The sequence below is a fragment of the Chanodichthys erythropterus genome, chromosome 6 (genome assembly GCF_024489055.1).
Source record: "Chanodichthys erythropterus isolate Z2021 chromosome 6, ASM2448905v1, whole genome shotgun sequence".
NCBI lineage: Eukaryota > Metazoa > Chordata > Actinopteri > Cypriniformes > Xenocyprididae > Chanodichthys > Chanodichthys erythropterus.
Genome location: NC_090226.1, coordinates 18,872,501 through 18,897,952, shown reverse-complemented (window position 1 = coordinate 18,897,952; position 25,452 = coordinate 18,872,501). Strand labels below are relative to the sequence as shown.

General features: G+C 37.3%; 1 protein-coding gene across 1 annotated transcript in view; it reads left to right on the top strand.

The window, feature by feature from the left end:
- The window catches only part of si:ch211-51h4.2 (uncharacterized), a 136,560-nt gene that overhangs the window by 95,718 nt on the left and 15,390 nt on the right, over positions 1–25,452 (top strand). Inside the window, exons 7-8 of the mRNA XM_067387355.1 lie at positions 1,193–1,333; positions 6,921–6,963. Coding sequence (XP_067243456.1) covers positions 1,193–1,333; positions 6,921–6,963 — 184 coding nt within the window. The remainder of the gene's footprint in view (positions 1–1,192; positions 1,334–6,920; positions 6,964–25,452) is intronic.

The window sequence follows — 25,452 nt, the reverse complement described above, 5'->3', positions numbered from 1 at the left end:
TTACTAAAATATTTCCAATTGTGTTCATCAGAAAGAAGACTTACTGATTGAGGGTCAGTAAAGCTTGGGGTAATTCATTTGAAAGTGAACTAATCCTTTAACATCAACGTATATATTTTAGTGCTGTCAACATTACAAAATACGTTAAAAATATTTAACGCAGTTAACGCAAATGCTTTTAAACAATTTAAGCGCACCAAAAGAGAAAAAGAGAATGCGCTGTGAATGTCCTGTCACACACAATGCACAGAAAGATGCGCCCCAGTATTGTGCGCATGGACGGCACGCCAGAATCAAGTTCTCCGTCACGCCTGAACGAACAATAACACACAAAATAATGCCAAAAATGACAGTTTTGTGGGGATCCTCATAAGGGCAGCCTTAAATGAGTTAAATTAAACTTTAAATGAATCTAAAGAGTTGTGAGAGAGTGGGACGCATGTGAGATCCGTGTCGTGCAGCAGTGGCAGCTCTTAAAGTGACAGCAACCACTAATGCCGTCTGTCATTGAAGTTAATGAAAGAACAAAGGTAACAGAGAAAATAACTCACTGCTCTTGACTAAATATAGATAATCATTATTAAAGCTACAAAAGTTCTTTAATTTAGGCTATAACTTAAGCAGTGCAGACTGTTTGGTATCTTTATTCAATTTCTGTATTTTTCCTATCTAACATTCCTATTAGACAGGTCACTTAAATTAAAAGTTAGAAAAAAAAAAGCAGTGTTAGTATCAGCGAAACTAAAAAGATGTCATTAAACATGTATTTAAATTTACTGTCTTTGTTGTTTCTTTGTTGTTTTAATTTGGAGATTAACTGTGAAATTATTACATTATAAAGTATATTAAAAACGTATAAAAAACTTTACATGTTTTTAATTGCGAAATTAATAATTTAATCGTGGTTAATCACAGAAAAAATGTTTGATTATTTTTTTTTTTTTTTTTTTATCAATTGACAGCACTAACATTTTTCATTATTTGTGTCACTTGGCTGCTGGTGTATCGTGCATGTGATAATTAATATTTTATGTTTTCACATTGCATTTATTTTATGTATTTATACCTTTAATATAACATACCATATATTTGTTGTATTATTTATATTATGTACTGTTTGCATCATTTGAAAATCCACCTTTTGTCTTCTCTCTTTTCTCTCTCTCTCTCTCTCTCCCCCACTCACTTGCAGGTGTTGGGCAGTTTTAGAGATTGTTCCCCAGATGGCTGTGGAGTCAGTGCTGGAGGAGAAACTCTTAAATAGGAGTGCAGGACAAACAGAGGCGACTCATCCAGTGCACACATTTATCTACTCCAACATCTCCCTCGAGGAGTGAGTGCATACATGCACATGAACATACAAACATTATATGCTCATGCATTGAGGTTATTATACAATCTCTGGAGATGTGATACTCACATGTTGCTGTCATGATTTCCTTAGTTAGTGTACCAGGTGCTGTTTTTCATGGGCCAAAGTCTTTTTTTTTTTAATGAATGCCAGTTCTAGTTTCTCTTAGAAAATCTTCTCAAACAGCTGAGGTTGGCTGTGCCACTTTAGTTTTACTCAGTGAGATGTGGTATCTGCGTTTAAAAGCACATCTTCTCCCTGTAATACAAGACGGCAGATAACGAATTAAAGCACGTTCGGTTCCAGTCACGAAAAATTACAGCTCAATAAAACAAGTCACACAATGAATGACAACGCAAGTCAGACTGAATGCGAACATCGCTCACGCTCTTTTAATCGTTGTCTCCTTGGCTTCATCTGTGACGGGGGAAATGGAGAACATCCTCGGCAGGAGTCTTTTTTTAGAGATTCATACATTACAGTACTTGTTTATGTATGAGGCTTGTATTAATATTTAAATGAGCTCCGTTCGGATGGGTGTCATGTGTAATACAACCAGATAGATTTCTGGCCCTAATGATTCAGAGTTGTTTGTGTGACGGTGGATAGAGTAGCATGATTAGACACGTCAGTCAGCGCAGAGACTGTTTCATTGCTCCCAGATGCTTCCTCATGCAGCCATTTTCACCCCGGAACACACCTCGAGTGATGCGCCGAGCGTCGTATGATTGACTAAGCAGCACTTAAGCAGGTGAAGACCCTGTAAATAAGCTTTTCCCTCAGAAATGATCTTGTTTTAGGCCCCTCCCTCCACCTCGAGCACTCTGCGGATGGATTCTGCCACCTGGAGATTGCAGAGTTCTGCTTTCCGCATCCCCTCCCATCCGGTGTTTATATCAGTCGGGTTTGTTGAGGTAATCCGGCCAGCTCCAAACTAGCGGAAAGATGGAGTTAGGGAAATGGATTTCTGGAATAGAATGAAAGTGTGTTTTGGCCGTACGTGCTACTCAGATGCAACTCTGTCGGGATTCATTGAGCCGCATAACTCAGTTCACTCATCTGTATGGTTTTTTGTCTAGTAAAGCTTTACTAGACTGCAATTGTACTTGAGGTCCTCCTACTCTGTAATTTACTTTGAAAGCCATTGTTGGCACTCTTAAAATAATTGGTGAACACTAACACTATTTGAACTATTCAAACAGTATCTAAAGGTGATGTATCAACCGTAATTTAGAAAACACAACATCAAGGGGAAAATTGAAGGCTTGCTCTTAAACACACCCACCACTTGATTTTTTTTTTCAACACAAAATATTTCCCTTATGTTCGCAGTGAAACAGATTTTCATGTCAGTATTTTGACAGTTATTTAATTTAGCTGTCTGCACACCCCTGCTTTTTGAATATGTGAATGTTTTCTTAATGATGACAGGTGTCGGCGGTAGTTATGAGAGGGAATGATGGGACTCTGAGTGAGAGATCCGCAGAACAACAGTGGCCCCTGGAGGTTAAAACATGTACTGCATGAGCCTGGTCTGCTTAAGCTTCATTATCGGGTGCATAAGTACCTTGAAAATAAAATCTGCTGAACTTCACAGCAAATGTGATCAATGTTGTAAAGTATTGCTTGCATGTAAGTACGTTGTTATTGCTTATTGCTTGCATTAAGCACATAGTATAAGATGCATCTGTGGATGCATGTCATCTAACTTGCAATTACGCATAAATCAATGTGTAGCTGCTTGTTTATGGGTTTCGAGTGGTTGTTTATGAGTTTATCCAGGAATAAGTACCTTATTCATCATCTGTCTTTCTTTACTGTGGCCGTATACCCTTCTTTTGCTTTCTCTCTTGCTATCATTTTCACTCTCAGCGCCAAAGCTACAACTCACTAATGAGTAAAAGCTTCGCCTCAGGGCTGCCATGTGTAGTGAGATTCTCTAGAGGCTCTCCAAAAGCTGTAATGGTAGATTTCATCTCATAATATGCTTCACATTCAGTTTAGGCTTTCATTTGCCCATTCGATTCAATTAGCTGTTTCATATAGTCCCCTAACAACAGAACGGTCTGTGCATTTGACTCCTTTGCCTTATTCAAATGTGCGCACAGTTCTCTAGGTTTTTGCCTGCACCACAAAAATGTCACAAAGACCTGGGGACAATGTGGTCCACACCTGGGTGTGAGGACGCAAGGGATTTCGGTGGGAAATGTGGGGCATTCTGTCTCCTGGCAGAACTGTTGAAGTTTTTTGAAAAATGGAGGTCAGAAACTAAACATTTCACACGATCCTTTGGCTGCAGAGAGGAGGACTCCGGGGAGTGGGAAGAAAGAAATAATTAAGGCCAAGAGAAATTCATTTGCGCCACAGTTACAGAGAATGTCATTTCCACTGCATTATGTGTCTCTTTTACAAAAGCCGGGGTTAAATATTTTAAAGGCCTGACTGGCTCTCATCCGGCATCCGGCAGCCTCCATTATTGAAACTGAAATATCCTTAAGCAGGCAGAGGCATTACCCTCGCAGCTAGAGGGTCAGCCTGCCTCAGATGTTGCCTTTTAAAAGGCCTTGTGTTTGATAACCTCTGGATTCATTGATTATATACAGCTGATGGATTCTAAGCACTGACTCAGAGCTTTGCTTTTTCAATTCAATTAAAGCACTATAGTGGAGCTACTCGATATTTCTTCCACGCAGGCAATTATATTGTCAGTCGTGCGATTGATTTGTCTGCAGTCGTTAAGACTTTTTTACAACTGGACTAGAGGTATTTTCTATAATTATTTATTATTTTTGTCTGAATTTGATAATGCCATTGTTCATATTGATCTATTGTCCTTACCCTGGTTGTTATATATGTCTGTGCCAGTTTATGTTGTCGATGGACTTAAGGATGTATCGGGTGATTAAAAGGGTATTAATAAAAAACACAATTAAAGGATGTATTAAGCAACCTGCCCTCACGTTTTCAAGGCTTAGTTGGTTAGCACTACCCTAGTCTCGTGTAGCCAGACCTTCAGACTGACGGCAGAGGCCAAGGACCACCCAAGAGGACGTCTGATTGACATGTAACACAACAAATCAGTTCATTTTGTTCCGTGTCATGTTTAGGGGAGTGAAAATATAAAATCGATGTCCCTACAATAAATTCATTCAAGAACTTTGTGCAAGTTTACCGCAACAGAAGCCGCGAACTTCACATACTTGTGAAAATCCAGCGTTTAATTAATCCTGATAAGTGCTCATTGTCAGTCATAAACACGACAACGTTCTTTTTCCGCGAGGGGGTTTGATGTCACAGCATTTTTTTCCACTATTAAAGAACGCGACACGCATGTCTCCCGGACATCCTGTAGAATTCGACCAACCAGATTATGACTTTGAAAATCCTGAAGTGTTTCCAGTTAAGTGCATCAGACATTCAGTCAACGGTCTGTGGGTGTGACTAGCACTACCCACACCTTTCTCCACTTGCACCCATTCAAAATTAGCTTTGTATTTTGATGAAACAAAATTGTTTCTAATGTACAATATGTTCATACTGACAACATTTAATTGTAAACATTACATATTTACAGCTAAAAAGCATAAAATATTTATGAAACTTTCATATCATAACAATATTTGTATAATTGCTCTTTTACTATTTTATACATACATTTTAGATCCCTTAACCCTACCTCACACCAAACATAGCCATTTTATAGAAAATATAAAATGCTGAAATATAAAACGTCTAAACGCTGAAAATGTTATCCCGATCCACTCCGTGAAGGTGTGCATTTCTCGTTCGAACGCACACAAAACACAGCATGTTGCAATCTGTGACACAGCAGGTAAGAGCTAATGAGCGTTTGATATCACTGCCATAAAACGCGTCGTAAAGCTTCTTGACGCAGCAATATTTGTATTTGTAACGAGTGCTGGAAATTTATGTTTTACGGTCTTTGCTAAAAATGGAGATTAAAATAAAGGCTTGAATTTGAGCGTGTTCCTCATAGATGTATGGATTCTAAAGATATGGATTTACAAAGCGGGGTGTCTTACAAGGGCACTTATGAACTTACAAGGGTAAATAAAGAACTGGTTGTTTCAGTAAGTACTGTACAGTGTTTCCTTTACTCTTTACTTTAAAATGACTTTGTCTATAAGGGGTAATATTTTATGTATTTGAGGTCTGAGATGTGGCAAACAGTATTGCTGTCTAATCAGCCAATATTGTCTTAAATATCCTGCATAGCACTTTGTGGATATTTTCTTGAAAAATTACAGTTTTGGACATATAGGGTAATAAAAAATAACTACAAATGTAAGCAATGTTCTCACCTTTTTCCCCCTACCTGTTTGCATCCCTGAAATATTGCTTGACATTGCTGCCAACATCAGTATAGTACGTTGCAAGTAAATGTACGTGTGGTAGAATCACACTTTATGTAAAAATACATATGAATGACCAAACTGGAAATAGACATGCTTTTATTATTTATTATTTGTCTTTTAAACTAATTCAGTTTAGTTTTGTTAGTTTTCACTCCTCAATTGTTTTTTTCTCTCCACATTTAGTAATGTTTAATCATATTAGAGCCTAGTTGCAATTCAGTGGCATATTTCTTGTTTAATGCAGGCAGGTTGTAAAGGTTTCAAATTTTATAATAAAATTTGAATTTGTGGTCATTTTAATTATTATTATTATTTTTTATTTTATTTTTTTTGGAGTCAGGTATTATAGACTTCCTTAGGTGTGCCATATGGAAGGAAAGAGCAGTGAGTTACTATTTTATTATTTGACATGTATCACCCCTTTGGTTGAAGTTGAAACATGTCTGAGATGAAGTGAAAGCAGTAAGTCAGTTCTGTCCCTCATTGCTGGCCTGAAGCAAAGCACTTGACAAACGATTTTCTGGCCAACAAGGAACAAAACAATGTATTTAAGGGTAGTTCTGCCATTTTTACCATGTATGTGGTCAAATCTCTTCCGTTGATTTGCTTTCAGACATAACCTCCCGGATGATTTGAAACTGGCCAGACATCAAGTGTTACTGCAGGCTTCCTCTCTCCAAAAGCAGATTAATACCTCTGAAATGCAGCCCTCTAGTTACAAAGCCACAAAGAAAAAAGACAAAAATTATTTGAATTTCAAAGACACAGGGACTGAGCCAAAAGCAAGGACTTTATAAGACACAACAGTGAATGAAAATGGAATGGAGAATCAGTCCACACATTCCCAGAGGGGTGACTGTTTGATAGATCGGAGGTACATTTTACCCTGTGGACCAAACCTAGAAAAGTTTTTAACCAAGGCTTTAACGGATTCACTCCATGCTCCACATGCAGCAACCTTTCGGCCTTGCCTTGAGGCTTTTGACCGCTTAACTAGAATGTTCTTCAATGTGACTGGAGTAATAAAAGAACTGGATTTTAGTGTCGTAGAGTCAAAGTAGCACTCATTTGACAGTAATGCACATTACTACACTTATACCACACTTCTAATAGTGTTTCTGATTGTACATTATCAGATTATTTTATTCTCTTTATGCCACTGTTAATTTGAACATTTTTTTTTTTCTTTGCAGCTCAGGAAAGGCAGGGGAGATTGCGACGATACCACTAACCAAGGTAAATAAAATCATCTTCTATTCAGTGTCCAGTTCTTCTCAAATCCAGTTTTACAAACCTTGTAATCCAGTGAGAGTGAAATGGATGAAAATGTCTGTAGTGCTTTGTATGTATGACAGGCCAAGAATATTAAGATGTTTCTCCTGTGTTTAAGCCACTGACTGTTGGGGCTTTCTGATATCATGTACTCTAAAGTGCTTTTTGACTTTCAAAGTTTCAAAGTTTTATGCTTCTATTGTCAATCACAGCATAGGACTATACTGAGAAAATGCCTTTTGTGTCCCAAGGCAAGCAAAATAAATACTAAATGATAAGTAAATATTAAGATGCTTCTCCTGTGTTTAAAACATTGACTGTAGGGGCTTTCTGATATCATGTACTTTAAAGTGCTTTTTGACTTTTTTTGCAAGTAAGAGAGGCCTGAGATGCTCCAATCAGATGTGTATGTGAGGACTATGTCTGAATCATTATTGATGTCTGCTGTTGACCTCTTGATTTGTTGAAGTTGTGTTTTGTTTTAACTCTCTCTTTAGGATCATTCTATCACTTTACAAGAGAGTAGCTCCAAGGCATTTTGATGCTGAGCATCTCTATGTAGAGGATGTGAAGCATAAAAACAAACCCACAGAAGTTTTATGTTACTTAATAACTTAATAACTTATGTTATTATGTTAAAATAACTTAATGTTATTTTAACTTAATATTTATATATAAACAGTATTACAATTCTGTTATTATTCGAATTAATCTCATAAAACCTGTCAAAAAATTTTCACATTTCACCCATGTGGTAGGGCTGCACGATTTATCGCCATTTTATCACACGCGATTTGGCAAAGGCTGCGATTATTTTATGCACAGCTTGTCAGAGCTGTACGGCTCTGTGATCAGTAGTAAATGCTTCTCCATCTGAAAGCCAGAGGGCGCTCTCGGGCCGAAACTGCAAATATGCCCTGCTGCCGAAGTAGAACACGCATCATTCCAAGAAATCCCATACTATCGCTGTAGCTGAATAAACAGAAGATTGAAACGTTTTGATTGATTAAGCATGACTAATAAACACACGACTGCTTTACTCTGTGTAAGAAGCCACATCATTTCACAGAAGGACGCTCAACTGTCGTTATGAAGTGAGTCTGGAGTAAAAACGTTATTAAATTTTGTCTTTTGTTGGACAAGATCTTAATAAATGCTTCTCATGTCTGGAAAGATGTTTGACACATGTTGCTTTTTCAAATGCACATTATAAGTGATTCAAACTTGATGGATTTCAGATGGATTAGCATTTGGAGCCATAGTTCATTGACAAGCCGCACATAAAAATAATCGCAGCTTTGCGATTTCATAATAACACTAAGCCAAATCGTTTAAGCTCGATTTCAATGTTTTTTTGTCTAACCGTCCGATTAATCGTGCAGCCCTACCATCTGGTATTGTCCTTATTTAATTAATTATTTAATCTCATGATGATTTCCTTTAAATTAAACAACATGAGGATGAGTAAATAATGGCAGAATTTTAATTTGGGGTTGAGCCATTTCTTTAAATAATGCAATGAACTAAAAGACACAACCTTACCCTTAGGGAGAAACCCTTCTCTTGTGAACAGTGTTTGGCAATACTGTTGCAACTCAAGTGTGAAAAATCATTCTGCAGTGTCTCGTGCCTATGGCCGGTACTCTGGAAATGAGCTTAGAGGCAGGAGAGGAATCACAATAATGAATAATGCATGACTAAATATTTTCAAGCGCACTCTTGTATCTTGGCACTCCTCTTGGTTTGCTTGAGTCTTACCAACCTTGTAATGAGGCTAAATATTTCCATTCCAATCTGTTAGCATACAAAGATCCCAGCCTCAACTCGAAACGTTCTCAAAAGCTTTCCATGTGGTGTTATGGGTAATGTGCACCATCAGAACAACTTTAGAGTTCAGCTCCATGTCTCTAACCCATTACATTCACTTGGCTGCCACATGTACATCAGCTGGATGTTTGTTTACAGAGTTACTACATTTCCACTTCTCACTGTGCTGTAGCTTCACTGGCTGCCTTCCAAATTAATCTTTCCTATTTGATGGCTGTTATGATTACCTCATTCATATCATTCATTCTCAAAACAGTAGGTTAAAAATGAAATAAACTGAACAGGAATGTATTTATCATCAGCTTCTGCCTTAGACTGAGCAGGGCCGCCCTGCCTGAGGAAGGAGGGGGCTCGACAGGGGGTTCATCACCCTAGTTAGTAAACATTGCTCTTTTTATGCTGTCACGTTTGGGTTAGCAGAACACACACTCTTTTGAGGACGTTTTCAAGCTCCGACGTCCCCGCTTTCCCTGTGACATTTGCATTGCACAGAGTGCAACCTTCATGCTTCGCCTCACAGAGATGTGCTGTATTACAAGGAGCCTTTGTGAGGAAAGACTCCAGCTCTACTTATGAAAATGTACGAGATCTGGTGTCTGGCTGTTCGTGTGCTGGATATCACCTCCAAAGCACCTTCTGTTTACATTAGCGTAAATATCTCTTATCAAAGAGTGATATGCATACATCTACCCTAAAAAGTGACACCAAGATATGTTACATGTATTAAGAATTTCATTTAATAATAGTTAACTGCAGTGCAAAGTAATAAAAAAAACTAAAATGTAACAATATTACAATAAAGGATAAACATACAAAATAAGAGTGGTAAGCAGGCCGGGGTCGAGGGAATGGGTGAACGATAACTTTAATAACAAAATAAACGAACGTAAACGAACAAAACGAAAGTAAAGTGACAGCCCCTCATGGACACAACTTAAATGTCCCAAGCCTGGTCCTCTCTCATCTCGCTCTCATCACTCCTCATTTTATCTTTCTGGAGTGCCTCCGTGGGATTCGAGGCCAGTGTGGTATGCAGGTGACACTCAGTAATACTTGCGTCACCTGACTCGCTGTGTTCCCACAGCTCTCGGCCCTGCCCTGATTACCACAGGGGGATGTGTGGTTCCCCCTCGATTGAAATCAGGGTGGCCAGATTACCAGCAACCAGCCGCAGCTCATCTGTAAGGTCAGGTTTGGTGTGCCCCACCAAAATATTCATCCAGATCATAGCCCTCTATATAAACTGAATCAATAATAAATTTGTAAATGTATTCAGCATTCTGCAAATAATATTTTCCAGACTTTCTAAACTATTTTAAGTCTCTGGATATATTAAAGCAGGATATATTAAAATTTAACGTATAGCTTTGACAGGCATGTATTGTGATACGAAACGGGGCAGAGGGTGTCTGAGCCCTCCCCAGCTCTACAGCACCCCACAATTTTCCAATGTAAATCTTTGGTCTAAAATGGAACTGCAGCGCACTCTAATTTATTCTGTCTTTTCAATGGCATGTGCAGTAAATATAGCATACTGTTATGTGTTTTCTTTGTCAACTGTTTACATTAGGGCTGCACGATTAATCGCATGCTATTCTCACACGCATTTCGTCAGTAAAGCCGGTTCCCTGATTACCGCTAAATCACCATCACCTGCTTTCAAATGAAGCAGCATTTAATAGACAGAGCCGTAGATCACTGAAAAGCCACGCAATATCGCGTTCATATCATAGATGAATCGCCTTCGATAATGAACGCGATATTGCGTGGCTTGTCCGTGAACTACGGCTCCGTCTATTAAAAGGCGCTCCGTTTAAAAACAGGTGATGGCGATTTAGCGGTAATCAGGGAACCGGCTTTACTGACGAGACACGCATGACAATCTCATGCGATTAATCGTGCAGCCCTAGTTTACATTCACATAACCAGCTGTGTTTACGAGAATATTTTGACATTTAAGAAATGGTTTAAAATCACTGTTTCTATACATACAGAAAACAGTTTGCGGGTCTTCTTGCACTTGAAAGGTTTAGTCATTAAAAAAGTACACAAAGAAATTGATAAGATGAATCTAAATTTAAATTTTATAACAAGTATTTGATTCCTGACCGTAAGTGACCTTTTTTTATTATTACTGTTAATGTGTGTATTGCTATTATTAAAATGTTATTTTTTTATTTTTATACTTAGATGTTGTAAAGCATATTGGTCAACATGTGTTGTTTGAATAGTGCTATACAAATAAAATTGACATTGACATTGACATTAAGTATCCGATTCCGAACCCAAGCTGTGAGTGCATTTCTAGGTGGTTGCTTAATGGTCCAATTTCAGTGAAAGTCAGTTTTGTTTTTTATTTTTGTTTTTTGCCTATTTTATTTTTTCATGAGTGAGAATTCTATCTCACTTAGAAAAATAATAAAACACTTCTGCTCAACAAGTCAAACAATATGAGATATAAATATAATTCATGTATCTGCCTTAGCAAACACCAGTAATAATACTTGTGATGTTCCTCAATTGTAAGTTGAAAAAACATGAAAAATAAACCATGAAAAAAAAAAAAAAGTTATTGTAAAATTGTAGTCAAAAAATTCATGTTTGTTAATTAATTTCACCCTTTGAAAACTGACACTTATCTGGTGACACTTATAAATGTTGCTGACACCAAACCGCATCGTATTTAAAATCTACAGTGTCAGAAGACATGTAGTTTATAATAAATTTGCTGCAGTAATTATTAACCAACAGAACAAGGATTTTTTTTTTTCTTTAAAGAAAGCAACCACCCAAAACATAAACATAATTGTATGTGATCTTTCTAGAACAGTTTACTTGACACACAGCCAGGAGAGTGACAGGAAAATAGAGGTTTTGAAGCAGTGAGAGTTCCAGATGAGTGATTGACACGCCCAGTGCCCCCCCCCCATGAGAGGCCTACTGTACCAGAGTAGCGTCAGTGCGTTATACAGAGTCTATAATTAGCCCACCTCTAATCCCTATCATGTGGTGTGTTTATTATACACCACAGAGTGCTTGAGTGTGTGCACTGCTACAAAACTGCCCTTCAGTGGGGATTCAGTCACTGTACTCTCTAGTTAGTGACATGATGTACAGGTGTTTTACCACTCTCTCTCAACCAGCAACAGCTGCTTACCTGCAAACCACCTACAGAAGCCCAGCACCAGTTAGTTCTGGGGCCTATACCATGAAGCCGGTTTAGGTGGATAGCCAGGTATGTTTCAGTTTAGTTTGTGTCAACCCTCGGTTAGGGCAGGTTATGTTCGGGGTAAAAGATCTCAAACCGAAATTGGACCAATTAGCTGTGAGCAAAGCGACACATGTCACTCCCCCAGTTAATTTTGCTCCAAATGAAAGGTCGCTACATTGTGAAAGATTTTTAAATACAAAATTGTCTGACTTTTAGCAATGATTATTTATCATAATATTTATGATCCTATTTTGGGTAAAAATAGAAAAAAATATACTGCTCTCAGAAGATATTTGAAGTAAACACAATAATCCATAGTTTTCATCCAAATAAGCACAATTTTGGACTAAAAATCACGAGGGTTGTAAATATAATAAAACAAAAAGGTGTCAACAGTAAAAGGGTTAATGTTATATTTCCTGTTTCCTGAATACAGTAGCAAAATTATGGCAACTTACTCTTTATACAGTGGCCAAATCTGCAAGATAACAGATGTGGAGGTGCGTGAACAGGTTGGTGGTTTTACCTATGTTTGCCCTCGCTGGTGAACGGCAAGTACTTCAGACTGGGGTGATTAGCGAGTCAACTGTCTAACCATTAGAGTCAAGGCCCTTTCACACTGAACACGAAAATTTGGTGCGAACTTTTGCCACGATGACACTCTGATATCACAACAATTGTTCTCTATGGAGCCTTTCACACTTGGCGCGAACATTGGCAGCACGACCGGTTTCAATTTTTGTTTTTTTTTTCGCGTGGTGGCACTGTTTAGAAAACTACAAAACATCAAAGAAGAGTATCCATGAGGAGATTATTATTTCTATCTGAGAACATATTTTTTCTGTTCTTTTTACAGAATATCATTTATATAAATTTTCCACTGAATTATGTAATCTTGTCAATCATAGCTTCCGTATATAGAAATTGAGAGAAAACATACAAAGAATGCATGCTTGCCCATTATCGAATCAAAAACCACTTTAGATTATAACTCGATGAAGTGTGTTTTGAGCATAGACATTAATAATCATATACATTTTGAAATGTAGCTTGATCCTAATTGTACCTCTCATTGTATTTTATGATGTATTCTTGTACGCATTATAGTTTGTGTTTCTAATGTAGTACCAAACTTTATTCATCTTAATTTAACACTATATTATACAGCGGGCGATATTAAAGTCATATACGATACACATATAAATGCATTGTTGATCGGCGCCACCTAGCGTGCAGGCATGAATTAGCAGAAGATGATCAGTCGTTTCGCTTTGGGTGTGAAAGTTCTGTTCTTCTGCAATTCGCCACACTTTTTCGCATCACATTCAGTGTGAAAGGGCCTTCAGACTGGTAACCCGAAGGTTGCGGGTTCAATCCTCAATACTAGCAGAAAATTTTTGGTGGATTGATAGCAATTTCTTCCACCCTCAATACCCACCACTGAGGTGCCCTTGAGCAAGGCACCTTACCCCCAGTCGCTCACAAAAATATCACAAAAATGCAGAACAAGTGCCTTAAAACAAGCCTTCTACAAAGTTAAAAGGCCAGAAATGTAATTATGAATAAAATAGTTTAATATAAAATATTTAGATATTATAAACTGATTGATGATGAGATTGTATAATAATAATTCAATCTGTTGGGGGCAATGACAAAGGTTCTGAAACCTCTAATTTAGATCACTCGTTTCTGTGAAGGACAACCACAGTTCATCAATCTTTCCACAAAGGCACACTGACACCATTGCATGTTGATTGATCGATCTAATTCTTTAAATTAATAATTTCCTGTTATTTTTTCAGTTTCATTTTATTTTCAAATAAAAAAATCTAAAGTTTAGATTCAGATCTAGTCTATGCTTATATCAAATCAAAATTTGATTCAAAATTGAGAATTGATGACCCCAAGAATCGATATGAATCGAATCGTGAGATTCCAAAAGATAGATATTAGGGGTGGGAATCTTTTGGAATCTTGTGATTTTATATAATGATTTTCACAATATATATAAAATTTATTTAATAAATTATATATTTAATTATTTTATATATTATTTATTTAATCCACAACAGTAGTTGTTTATGGCAGTTCAATGTTCTTTTCATGTTTTTTTTTTTTTTTTTTTTTTTTTTTTTTTTGGAGAATGTTCTCACTTTATTCCACAATTTAGTGACACTATTAAATTGGACAAAAAACAACTCTCACAGCAGCCGATGGCAGCACATTCATTGAGGAGGTGGACGTGTAGGTGGTCACTTAAAATACAGCATAGATATTCAGATTATTTTTCTCACATTTAATTGTTACATATTGGGTATGCTCGAATGGTGATATGAGTCAGAATCAGTGACGGTCACACATTGCCTCCCTGGTCAGAACAACATTCAAGAGCAGAAACGCTGGTACCAAACGACACACTATTATCCTGTGCAGCAGTTTTAATGAACACACTGATCCATCAGGTCATAAATTAGGGTAATGCATCAATCCATTGTATAATAATAGGCAGGAGAGATTAGTTTAACCAACAATGAAGTTGTAATTGCTGCTTCCAAAATTGTTCACTCGTTCATTGGTGAGCGTGGAGTGAACACAATTACTAAGAAAATTCAGATGCTGACATAAATATCCTTTATCATAGCAATACGATAATTTTACTTTGTAAGTATACACTAACGTTCCAAAGTTTGGGGTTGGTACGATTTTTTTTTTTCTTTTTTCTTAATGTTTTGAAAGAAGTGTCTTATGCTCACCAATGCTGCATTTATATGACCAAATACAGCAAAAGCAGTAATATTGCAAAATATTATTACAACTTAAAATAACTGCTCTGTTAGTATATTTTAAAGTGTAATTTATTCATGTGATGGTAAAGCATCATTACTCCAGTCCTCAGTGTCACATGATCCTTCAGAAATCATTCTAAATATTCTGCTTTTGTGCTAAATACAGTAAACATTTGTTGTAATTATTAATACTGAAAACAGTTGAGCTTGTTAATATTAATGTGGAAGCATTGATGCATTTTTTTCAGGATTCTTTGATGTATAGAAAATTAGTCACTTTTAATAATTTTAATGCATGCTTGCTGAATAAATGTATTCATGTCTTTAAAAAAAAAAAAAAAACTTACTGACCCCGATCTTTTGAATCGTATTTTTTTATTATTATTATTATTATTATTATTATTATGTATATAATAAAAGAGTGCCTATAAAAGAGTGTGCTATGGAGAGGATGAAGTTGTTCACTCAGAAAACAGCTGTTACTAAACATTATATATAGAATAGGGAGCAATATTGAATAAAACTGTTGCCTTTTTTCTCATCTATATGGTGCTGTCACAATTGAACATCTATTAGGACAATTTTGAATCAATTACAGTTCTAACTGCCTTGTCAAAACTTGTTTTACCTTTGCAAATATGCAGCAGTTGCCAGAAGATCCTGTTCAGAAGTCCGTAACAATCACTAGTTCAATGAGGTGTTTTGGTTGTTTTTCACTCTGAGAAACTGGTGTTCAAAAACAAGTTAATCCTAAAAGTTGTGCAGAAGGAAGCAAGCATTTTATTCATCTAAAGCTCTAATTGCTACCTGAATCTGACTAACAAAAAGTCAACAGTGGGAAATCCAAAAAGCCTTATCACAGGGATGGGCAACCACGGTCCTGGAGTGCCGCTGTCCTGCAGAGTTTGGCTCCATCCATAATCGAACACACTTGAACAAGCTAATCAATGTCATCAGGATTACTAAGGCTACAGACAGGAGTTTTTTTTGTTTGTTTGTTTTTTTTTTTGTTTTTTGTCAGAGTTGGAGCTAAACTCTGCAGGACAGCAGCACTCCAGGACTGACGTTGCCCATCCCTGCCTTATAATGTAGTTAAACATATCTGAATACCTCCGGTCAGAGCATGTTCATGCACTGTTATTAAGTATTAAGTAAGATATTAAGTAACATTCATCACGTATTATCAGTATAATATTAGTGTGAAATATTGATCTCACATTTCCAGCGCATATTTCTGATGTCAAGATAAATATAGTCTGGCATCCATCATCTTTTTTTTTTTTTTTTCTTCATCCTCAAGCGTTCTGTCTGATGGTATAATTCAGCCGTTGGAGACTTGACTGTGATGGAAGCCATGAGTCTGCCAATCAGAATGTATTATGAATTCTCTCTGTATTACTTTGGGTCAATATTTGTCAGAACCATTTGAGCACTGCTTAAAACAGCTGAGATCCATTCATTATTCAGAGATATCATTGAATGCAAGAGTCCAGGGGAAGACGAGATGTCGGTTGAAATGGATGGATGTGCGAGACCTGACCTGCCTGCCTTATTATTGGGTTTTAAGGTGACAGGGAGAGCAAATATGAATAGACATTGGTAGAGATGAAATATGTGTGAGGGGTCAGATATCGATACGGCGACACCTTTTGCACTGGAGACAGATTCAGTGTCAGATAAGAAGCTCAGGCGCCACCGTACAGTGTGAGCGAAGAAAAGGTGAACATTTTGGGGGGATGTTCATTATAAGAGGAAGAATGAATCGATAGTGATATCGATCAGAGAAGAAAAAAACAGTTTTGTCCAAGAAAAAAGGGTCTAAATCCAACAGCATTGGAAGAAAATATATCATATTACAGTTGAGACTGAAGGTGGGGCTCATCTTATTGCAATGGGGAATAAAGGAGAGGTAGACTAGGAAAATCTATTTTCACAATTATCTTTTTATTATTTATGATGTTTTCTATTAGTTTGGGTTATAAAAATGATTACAGTGCAGGTCCACTCCAGAGACTTCAGTAAAACATTTGGACACTGCGCATGATTGACGGTGCAATCGATATTTTCTGCTTTGCAAAGATTATGAGGATCTTTGCACTCCCATTTTTGGAAGTTTTTTTTTTACCATAATATACATCAGAATTTTTGCTATAACACAAATCACCTATTTTCTTAATCTGATATTATTTCCCAAAAGACATTGTCCAAATCCTCACTTCTGAATCAGCTTCGTCCGTCTTTATATTCTGGACTTTATCGAGAGTAAATGGGCACCATGTCTTCAACCTTACAAAGATGTTAACATGTTCAACCTTAAGAAAACTGAAAAGGCGACTTTTGAAGTACTTTCCGGAAAGTGAACTTTTGTTCCTTATTCAAATACGAATTTGCAGAGCACCGGTCTTTTGAAGCAGGTGGTGACTCAGCACTATTTACTTCAGCAGCCTTCATCTTAAGGAATATATTACATCCTTCTCATGGGATGTTATGAGGAACTGCATGTTATGAGACAACGGGTCAGCTGCCCTGAAACCACGGTCTTGTGGACCGGACGTGTTGGACAAACTTTGATGTGCTCATTTGCATGCTGGTTAACAGACAGGCTCTCACAGGCTAATAACAGGTAATGTGCTTGAGTCAGTGCCGGCCAGTTTTGAGATTGATGTAATTTGGGGAGCTTGTCTTTTTTTGAGCTACACAGTATGGGCAAGGATTATGCAGATGAGCCGATGAATCCCTAGAGCTGAAAGCATTGGAAGAGAAAATTATGGCAGCACGGGTACGGCAAGACAGGTGGAGGAGAAACTAACAGCAAACAAAACACGATGGCATTAGGAAGGAGTGGGAGCTGTAACACATTTTTCATTCTTCAGAAAACAGCTGACAGGGCAAACAGATGAACATGTACGTAAAAGAAAGTTGTCAGAGCTGGTCAGTAAAAGCTGACAAGACTGAATTTCCCACTGGAATATCTTGAAATATATTCTGCAAATACACAGAGGGGTTCCTTGAACTTACAACATGAATCTTTAATTTAATGAGGCTTTACGTGCAATGCACGGAGTAATATTATTACTAGTAATACTATTATATCTGCTCAACTTTTGCAATATATATTTTATATATATAACTTTATATATTATATAACTTTATATATTATATAATTTTATATATATATATATATATATATATATATATATATATATATATATATATATATATATATATATATATATATATAATCCTGCAAAATGCGCCGGCGTGTTACCCGACTCCAGAGAGGAAATGTCTTATTATGCCGCTTTCATCGTCGCTCAGATCGTATTCAGAATCAGTGAGCGCTTGTTCATAAGCATCCGGCTTGTCGAAGAAGTACTTCAAAACATTTTCGGTTTAACGGCTACGGTTCTTCATTGAATTTTGATATCAGCTAGAGCCGGCCAGAGCGCTGCATAATAAGTAGCCACGCTTCCCAGTATGGAAATACACACAGACATGACACGCCCCTACTGCGTGCTAGAATCTCCGAAAAACAAGCCAATTTCAACCTCAAAATGTACGCTTTTAAATATACCAATACTGCTATCTCAAACATGGAAAGGCTTCTTCATGATCTCAACTAACAGATTCTGCAAAAAAACGAAAATCACCAATTTTGAAAAAAAAATAGCTTCTTTCTCATTTTGCTCGAGAGTTGTGCTGCCGACTTGTGTCCCTGGTTTCCGTGACGGGTCACATTCTATATATATATATAATATAATATAATATAATATAATATATGCTGTTAGTACAGGACTTGCTACTGCCACAACATGCTACTGTGAGCAAGTAAGACATGCTGCTGCTGTATAATATAGCGTACATGAATTACCCATAGCAGACCTATACAGGATTTCTGAAAGCTTGCTGCACTGCTACAGCAAATGCTAGCCAAGTATTTGAAGGTTGCACGTAAGCTCATTGGTTCCTGCTGTATCAGTAGCCATCATCAGCTGTGCCCTATAGAGAATGATGTGATTGCAAGCAGGTTGTTAAGGACCTATTAGCATGCGCCATCTAGAGTTTCGTGACAGAACTTTGTGTACATATACACACATTTTTGATTATAAAAAAATATATTAATACAATTATTTTTTTGTGCATGAATTAATAAATATTGCAATAAATATAATTGAATGTGCAATTAAATAATGTTTAATTACAATTATTTAGAGGCAAAACTGTATATACAGTTTTGTCTTGTTTACACAAAAAATTTGAGAGCTTTTTCAGATGCTGAGGTAACTTTTGTTGAGATCACACAGCAAAAGATAAAATAATGCATGTTCTCTATGGGCTTCTGTTTGTGCCATTATGTAATTGAAATCTCCATAGTGTTCAAGGATGTTCTCTTTCTAGCAAATTAATCAACACTGCATTTTTACAAACATTTCTCTCAGCTTCAGTTGTATAATTAATAAAAAAAATAAATAAAAAAAATGGACTCCTCTGTACGGGTCCCAATCAGAAGTGCATGGGTATGTACTGCTTTAAATAGAACATTGTTTTGTTTTGTTTTTTTTCTTTTACAGTGCTGAATCATTGTTTCTCAATTTAATAGCTGGCTTATCCAACACCAACTAATAAAATGAAATAGTCTAATAAATCCCAGGGGGTGGATCACCTATGCCACCAATTCTGTATAATCCTGCTGTTTTTGCTTGCGTTGACAGATAATGCAACAGGGTCCCGCGGCATACATTCCGGGGGGAATATACATTTGAAAGGCTTGCTGCGACCACTTTACATTCCCAGCCTGGAACTGGAGCTCCTTAATTCAGAGGCAACCATTGAAGCAGATGATTTTGCTGAGCAACATCAAACAGCATTAGTTGTAGTTGAGACTCTTAATGTAAACATGATAAGTTGGGTGTCAAGAAATATGGGCTCTCCCATTGATCACGGAACAAGTACAGAGATTTTGCTGGGTCTTGACATTCCCAGCGCTTCATCAATTATTCAGGCTCTGCTGCAGGCATTTGGGACATGCAGAGCTGTTTAGCATTATGCTGTAACTCTGCGCTCCCAGGTTCTCTGCCGGGACACATGCTCCGTTGTTTCTCTGCGCCTGCCAGAGAAGCTCTGACAGGCTTGCATGTCCACTGAGGGCTACTTACTCTATTTCCATATCACAATTAGTACGTCTGTCTGTCTGTCTATAGAAAGTCAAATAAGTCAACCTTTTTTTTTTTTTGAGCTGTTATGTACACACAACCCTCATCATCAAAGTGAAAATATCATTTTTAATCATTCTAGAGGATTATTAAAAATTGAAAAAGTAGAATAACATGGTTGGAAAAGTCATCTGTTCCCTGATTTAATACTTCATAGAGCCACCTTTTGCTTTAATTACAGCCATTAATCTTTTTGGATATATCTGTACTAACTTTGCACACCTAGATTTGGAAATATTTTCTCATTCATCCTTGCAGAATTGCTCAAGTTCAGTCAAATTCTGTAGTGAGCGGAAATTGACTGCGCTCTTTAAGTCCATCCACAGTTCGGATGGCCACTCAAGGACATTCACCTTCCTCTCCTTATACATTGCTTTGTTCTCTTGGTGGTGTGTTTAGGATCATTGACATGTTGGTAGGTGAATGACCTGTCCATCTTCTGGTGTCTAGCAGAGGGATGTAGATTTTCCTCAAGAATTTGGATGTACTTGGCAGCATCCATTTTTCCTTTAATCCTGACCAATCACCCAGTCACTGCTGAAGAGAAACACCCCTACAACATAATGCTGCCACCACCATGTTTCACAGTAGGTATGGTGTGTTTTGGGTGGTGTGCTGTGTTTGCATTTTGCCAACTTGCCAATGGCAAGATGCAGCCTGTGGCCAAAACGCTGAAATCTGGTCCACTCATTAACTCGTGGTTATGCACGTCTGTTCTTCTTCATTCAGATGGAAACTGGATAAACATTCCCTTAGTCCATTGGCAATATTCTGTCCCGTATGGTACAGGGAAGCATGTTGTTTGCAGACAGCTTTCAGCTCAGAGTCATCATTGATAAAATGCACAGTGAAACTAAGATACGGTTCGGTCGTCCTGCTTGACCACAAGTCTGTTGTTGTGGCATAATATTCCACATTTATGTCATGACAACTCTTGAGTGTTTGGCTTGGTAATGGGTATGACAATGTTGATATGTTTGGTCTTGGTGGAATAAATCTGCTACACTGCTAGTGCTTTTATTGCTGCCGCTGCTGTAGGTTATTGCTGCAGAGCAAGTACGGGACTTGCCACTGCCAATACATACACAACACGCTACTGTGAGCAAGTAAGACATGCTGCTGCTGTACAATATAGTGTACATGAATTACCCATAGCAGATCTATACAGGTGGAGCTGGGGAAGGTGAATGTTTCTGAAAGCACGCTGCACTGCTAAGGCAGATGTTACCCATGTGAAAGTTGAGCATGTGAGCTCATGGCTACTGAAACAGCAGGAACCAAACAGCTGTGTCCTATAGATAATGTTGTGATTATGAGCAGTTTGAGTTAAAGAACCTATTAGCCTGTGCCATCTAGTAAAGAACTTTTAACTTTGTCAGTTCTGTCTCAACTTTATTCTTACATTCAGTGTACAACTGTGGGATTGCAGCTCGGCTAAAATATGTGCGAGAAGGAATTGTGTATCTTCTGTCTAGCATTCTGATGAGGTTTTTAAACCCCTCTTTGGTCACTGCATTAAAAGGCGCTCTGGGCCCTATCATACACCCAGCGCAATGTGGCGCTGGTGTGACTCGTGTTTTTTGCCAGTTTCAGCCCAATGCAGTTATCATTTTCACATCCTGCACCACATTGTTTAAATAGCAAATGCATTTGCACCCATTTGTGCGGCCATGGACGTGCTGGTCTGAAAATGAGGTATGTTCAGGCGCATTGATGCCGCGTTGCTATTTAAAAGGCAACCGAAATAGACTGCACCATTGACTTTAGACCTGGTTTTAGTTGGTTAATGGCACAGTCTATTTTCTATTCAATATTTTTTTTTTTTTAAGGACACGCAGCAGCACTCAAACATGTCAAATATTACAAATAAAAGGATTACAATGTAAAAGATTATTATTGTGTGCATAAAGATGAAAATGCTTTGGTAGAATGCTTTTGGTGCATAACCACTTTTCCCTTAGATGGTCTGCTCGCGTGCTTTAACCTTGTGCACAAGCAGATCTGTTTCCTCACTAGAGAAGCGTTCAGTTTTTCCGCTTGCAAATTCCGCCATGTAAATAGCGAAGCCGCCATGGCACGAGTGCAACTGGCTTTTAAAGAGAATGGGAGATGAGACTCTGATTGGTTTATTGCACGTTATGCCCAAAAAAGACCCATTACTCATGACCTTTTAGACCATGCGCTGGACGTGGCGACCATATTTCCTGTCGTTAAACTAGCAAAAGTGCATTCGGACACGCCCAGAAGCGCATTTGCGCCATGCGCTTTAGACCATGCACTTAGATCGTTAAAATGAGGCCCTCAGTCTTTAGCGAGGTAGTGGGTTATGGCGTTAGTAATCTCCTGGTGCCTTCGTGAGGTCTTTTCATATGGTGTGACAGCCACAAACAACTCTGAAATTGTACTTTGCTGCTAGACGTAGTGTCATTGGCAGTACTTCCAGTTGACTTTTTAGCAGTGTACTCCTTTGTTGAAGTCTCTCCTTCAACTGGAGGTTTGTTGTATTCCCACGTGTTGTGGCAAAAATTCTACGACAGCTCTTGCAAATTACCTATTTTTGTTCGGTATCTATCACTTTGAAGCCAAAATAATCCCATACTACTACAGAAGTCTTGTTTTCTTTGGTATTAATTTGCCTAATGATCACTCTGATTCTGCAGACACCATGATCCCACTCCACCGCGCTTTCATGTTTGTTTGTTTATGGTGGCCATTTAAGTAGTTGCCTATGACTGTGCTGATAGAGAGAATTGAGGTGCGCTCTATCGATCTGTCTGTCTGTCGTTTTATTGTTCTATCATTCTATCACACATCTCTCAGCTGAACGTTCACATCTACAGTGTAAATTTGTCCAATCAGTGTCCACCGCTATGTTTGAACAAAGGATCAATGCTGAGGAGCTTTTGTCTTGGAGATGATTAGCATAATGATGAGCTGGCTTTGACCTCACAGCTGCCATCACAACTCCTCTGTCTTTTTCAAAGCTATGAGATGACCTTGAGTTTGTCTCTGTACTAGAACCTTTAAGATGTCATTTGAATGCGTTTAAACAGAAGCGATAAGAATGGATGGCATATAAATGATGACTGTTTATTGGAAATTTCAAACAGAGTGATTAATGATAAAGGTTATGGTCAACAGGACATGCTTCTTTTAATCTAAAGGTCATTTCATGCTTGTTAAGGAAATTGTGTTGATTTCTACAGCTGCTGGTGAAATTTTTCTCCACCGAAGCCCAATAGGGTGGCATTTCCTTTGAGTCATGGAGAGATCAGAAACGCTACAGTTCTCTGTAATCCTACAATTTGTGCTGGAGCAGTGAAAAATGTGTTGTGTTATTGCTGATACATTTTAAACTTTATCTTCACTGTTATGTACATTTGTCACAGAGCTTTTGCTGTATTCTTCTGCAATCCTATGAGGCTCTTGAAATTTTACAGACCCCTAAATAAGAAATGCTCCTTGCATTCATAAAAAGGTCATGTTATACAAAAGGTCATTATTTACTTATGTTGTTCCAAACCTTTGTGACTGACTTTCTTCCATGGAGTACAACAGAGAATTTATTACTATTTTACCAGTCATTTTTGCATTCGAAATGAAAGGGAAATTATGCATTCAAGCTTCAGACATACAGAAAAGCAGGTAGTCCATAAAAATTAAGCCCAATATTCCCTGTCTTCTGAAAATGTTTCAGTAGTTTTGTGTGATGAACAGACAATTTAATAGAAATTTAAGTTCACTAAAAATCTTGACACCCCCCCCCTCTCATAAATCTGCCTGTTCATATTCGTGGTCCTGAGAGTAGCAACATCTGATTTGTGAATGAAATTGTTCTTTTGAGTCAATGAGTCAATTGATCCATTCCACAAAACCTGTTTGAATGATTTGTTTATTAAACAGACCGATTCAGTTCTCGGGTTCAACAAACTCATGAATAACATTGAAATTAATAACATACAAGTCTGTTCCTCACACATTCAGTATAACTATTATATGACTTTTGAAGACTTTGAATATATGGCATATAAGACCACTTTTATGATGCTTTTATAGGGACTTTTTTAAGACTTTTGTACCTATTTGAGGTTTAACGTGAGGGTGAGTTCTAGTGCTAGGCGGTAAACCGGTATCAGTTTCGTGACCGATATGTAGGCCTATTTTTCAAAAACCACCATACCGGTGCGTACTAGCTGAAACAGCTTCTGTATCTATTAAATGGCCATGAAGAGCACTATGTAGAGTGGATTGAGCGCGAACCTCTTACACGAATGGTAATATCTTTATAACACAACAATAAATAACTCAGAAAACAAACTCTCTTTAAAACTGCAAATACCATGTAGAGCCACATGATTTCCGCTATGCAGAAAAAACAGATGAAATCAGAGAATCAAGTCACAAATAGAACTTACTATATAAAGCAGAACGTCATGGAATATGGCAATTTTTGGATAAATAAATCAAAAAGAGGGCTTTACAATGAATCAGATATTGATACAGACTAGTGTCTGTGAATATAAAAGCTCAAAAAGACTGCTATTGAAATCCGAAGTCTGTACGTTCTGCCGTGTCTGTGTGAATGAGCGCTGCAGTTTCATCTACTACACATGGGCTACTGAAGTACGTGTGACGCTTGCGATGATTTCAGTGTCTGCCATCTCACTATATATGAACACGTGAACTTCATCTGCAGAGCTGCTCTTAGAGCCACTTCATGAACATTTCACCATTTAATTTGATAAAACTATTGACATTTGTCGTATCATAGAGGTCCTGTCCCAAATGGCACCCTAAACACTTGCGGTCTTCCTACAAGTCTGCATTTTCGTGATGTAACATTGCTTTTACTTTTGGGAACAAGCCTGACACTAAAATAAGCCATCATATAGGTCCAATGGGGGGAAAAAAGAGATACTGTGAAACTTGCAGAATCTTAAAAAAAAGTGTAATATATATATATATATATATGTGTGTATATATGTATATGTATATATATGTATATATGTATATATATGTATATATATGTATATATGTATATATATGTATATATGTATGTATATATATGTATATATGTATATATGTATGTATATATATATATATATATATGTATATATATGTATGTATATATATGTATGTATATATGTATGTATATATATATATATATATATATATATATATATATATATATATATATATATATATATATATATATATATATATATATATATATATATATATATATATATAATAGTGCTGGGCAACGCGATTAATCGCATGATTTTTCATTAATAATGAAATCAAAAGTAGTGTATTGCGTAATTTTATTCTTTCAAAGTACTGCTGTATGAACAAAAGTGCAATAGAGAATACGAACCGACGTCACACCTCGTTGCATGCCGGGGCGTCGCCATTT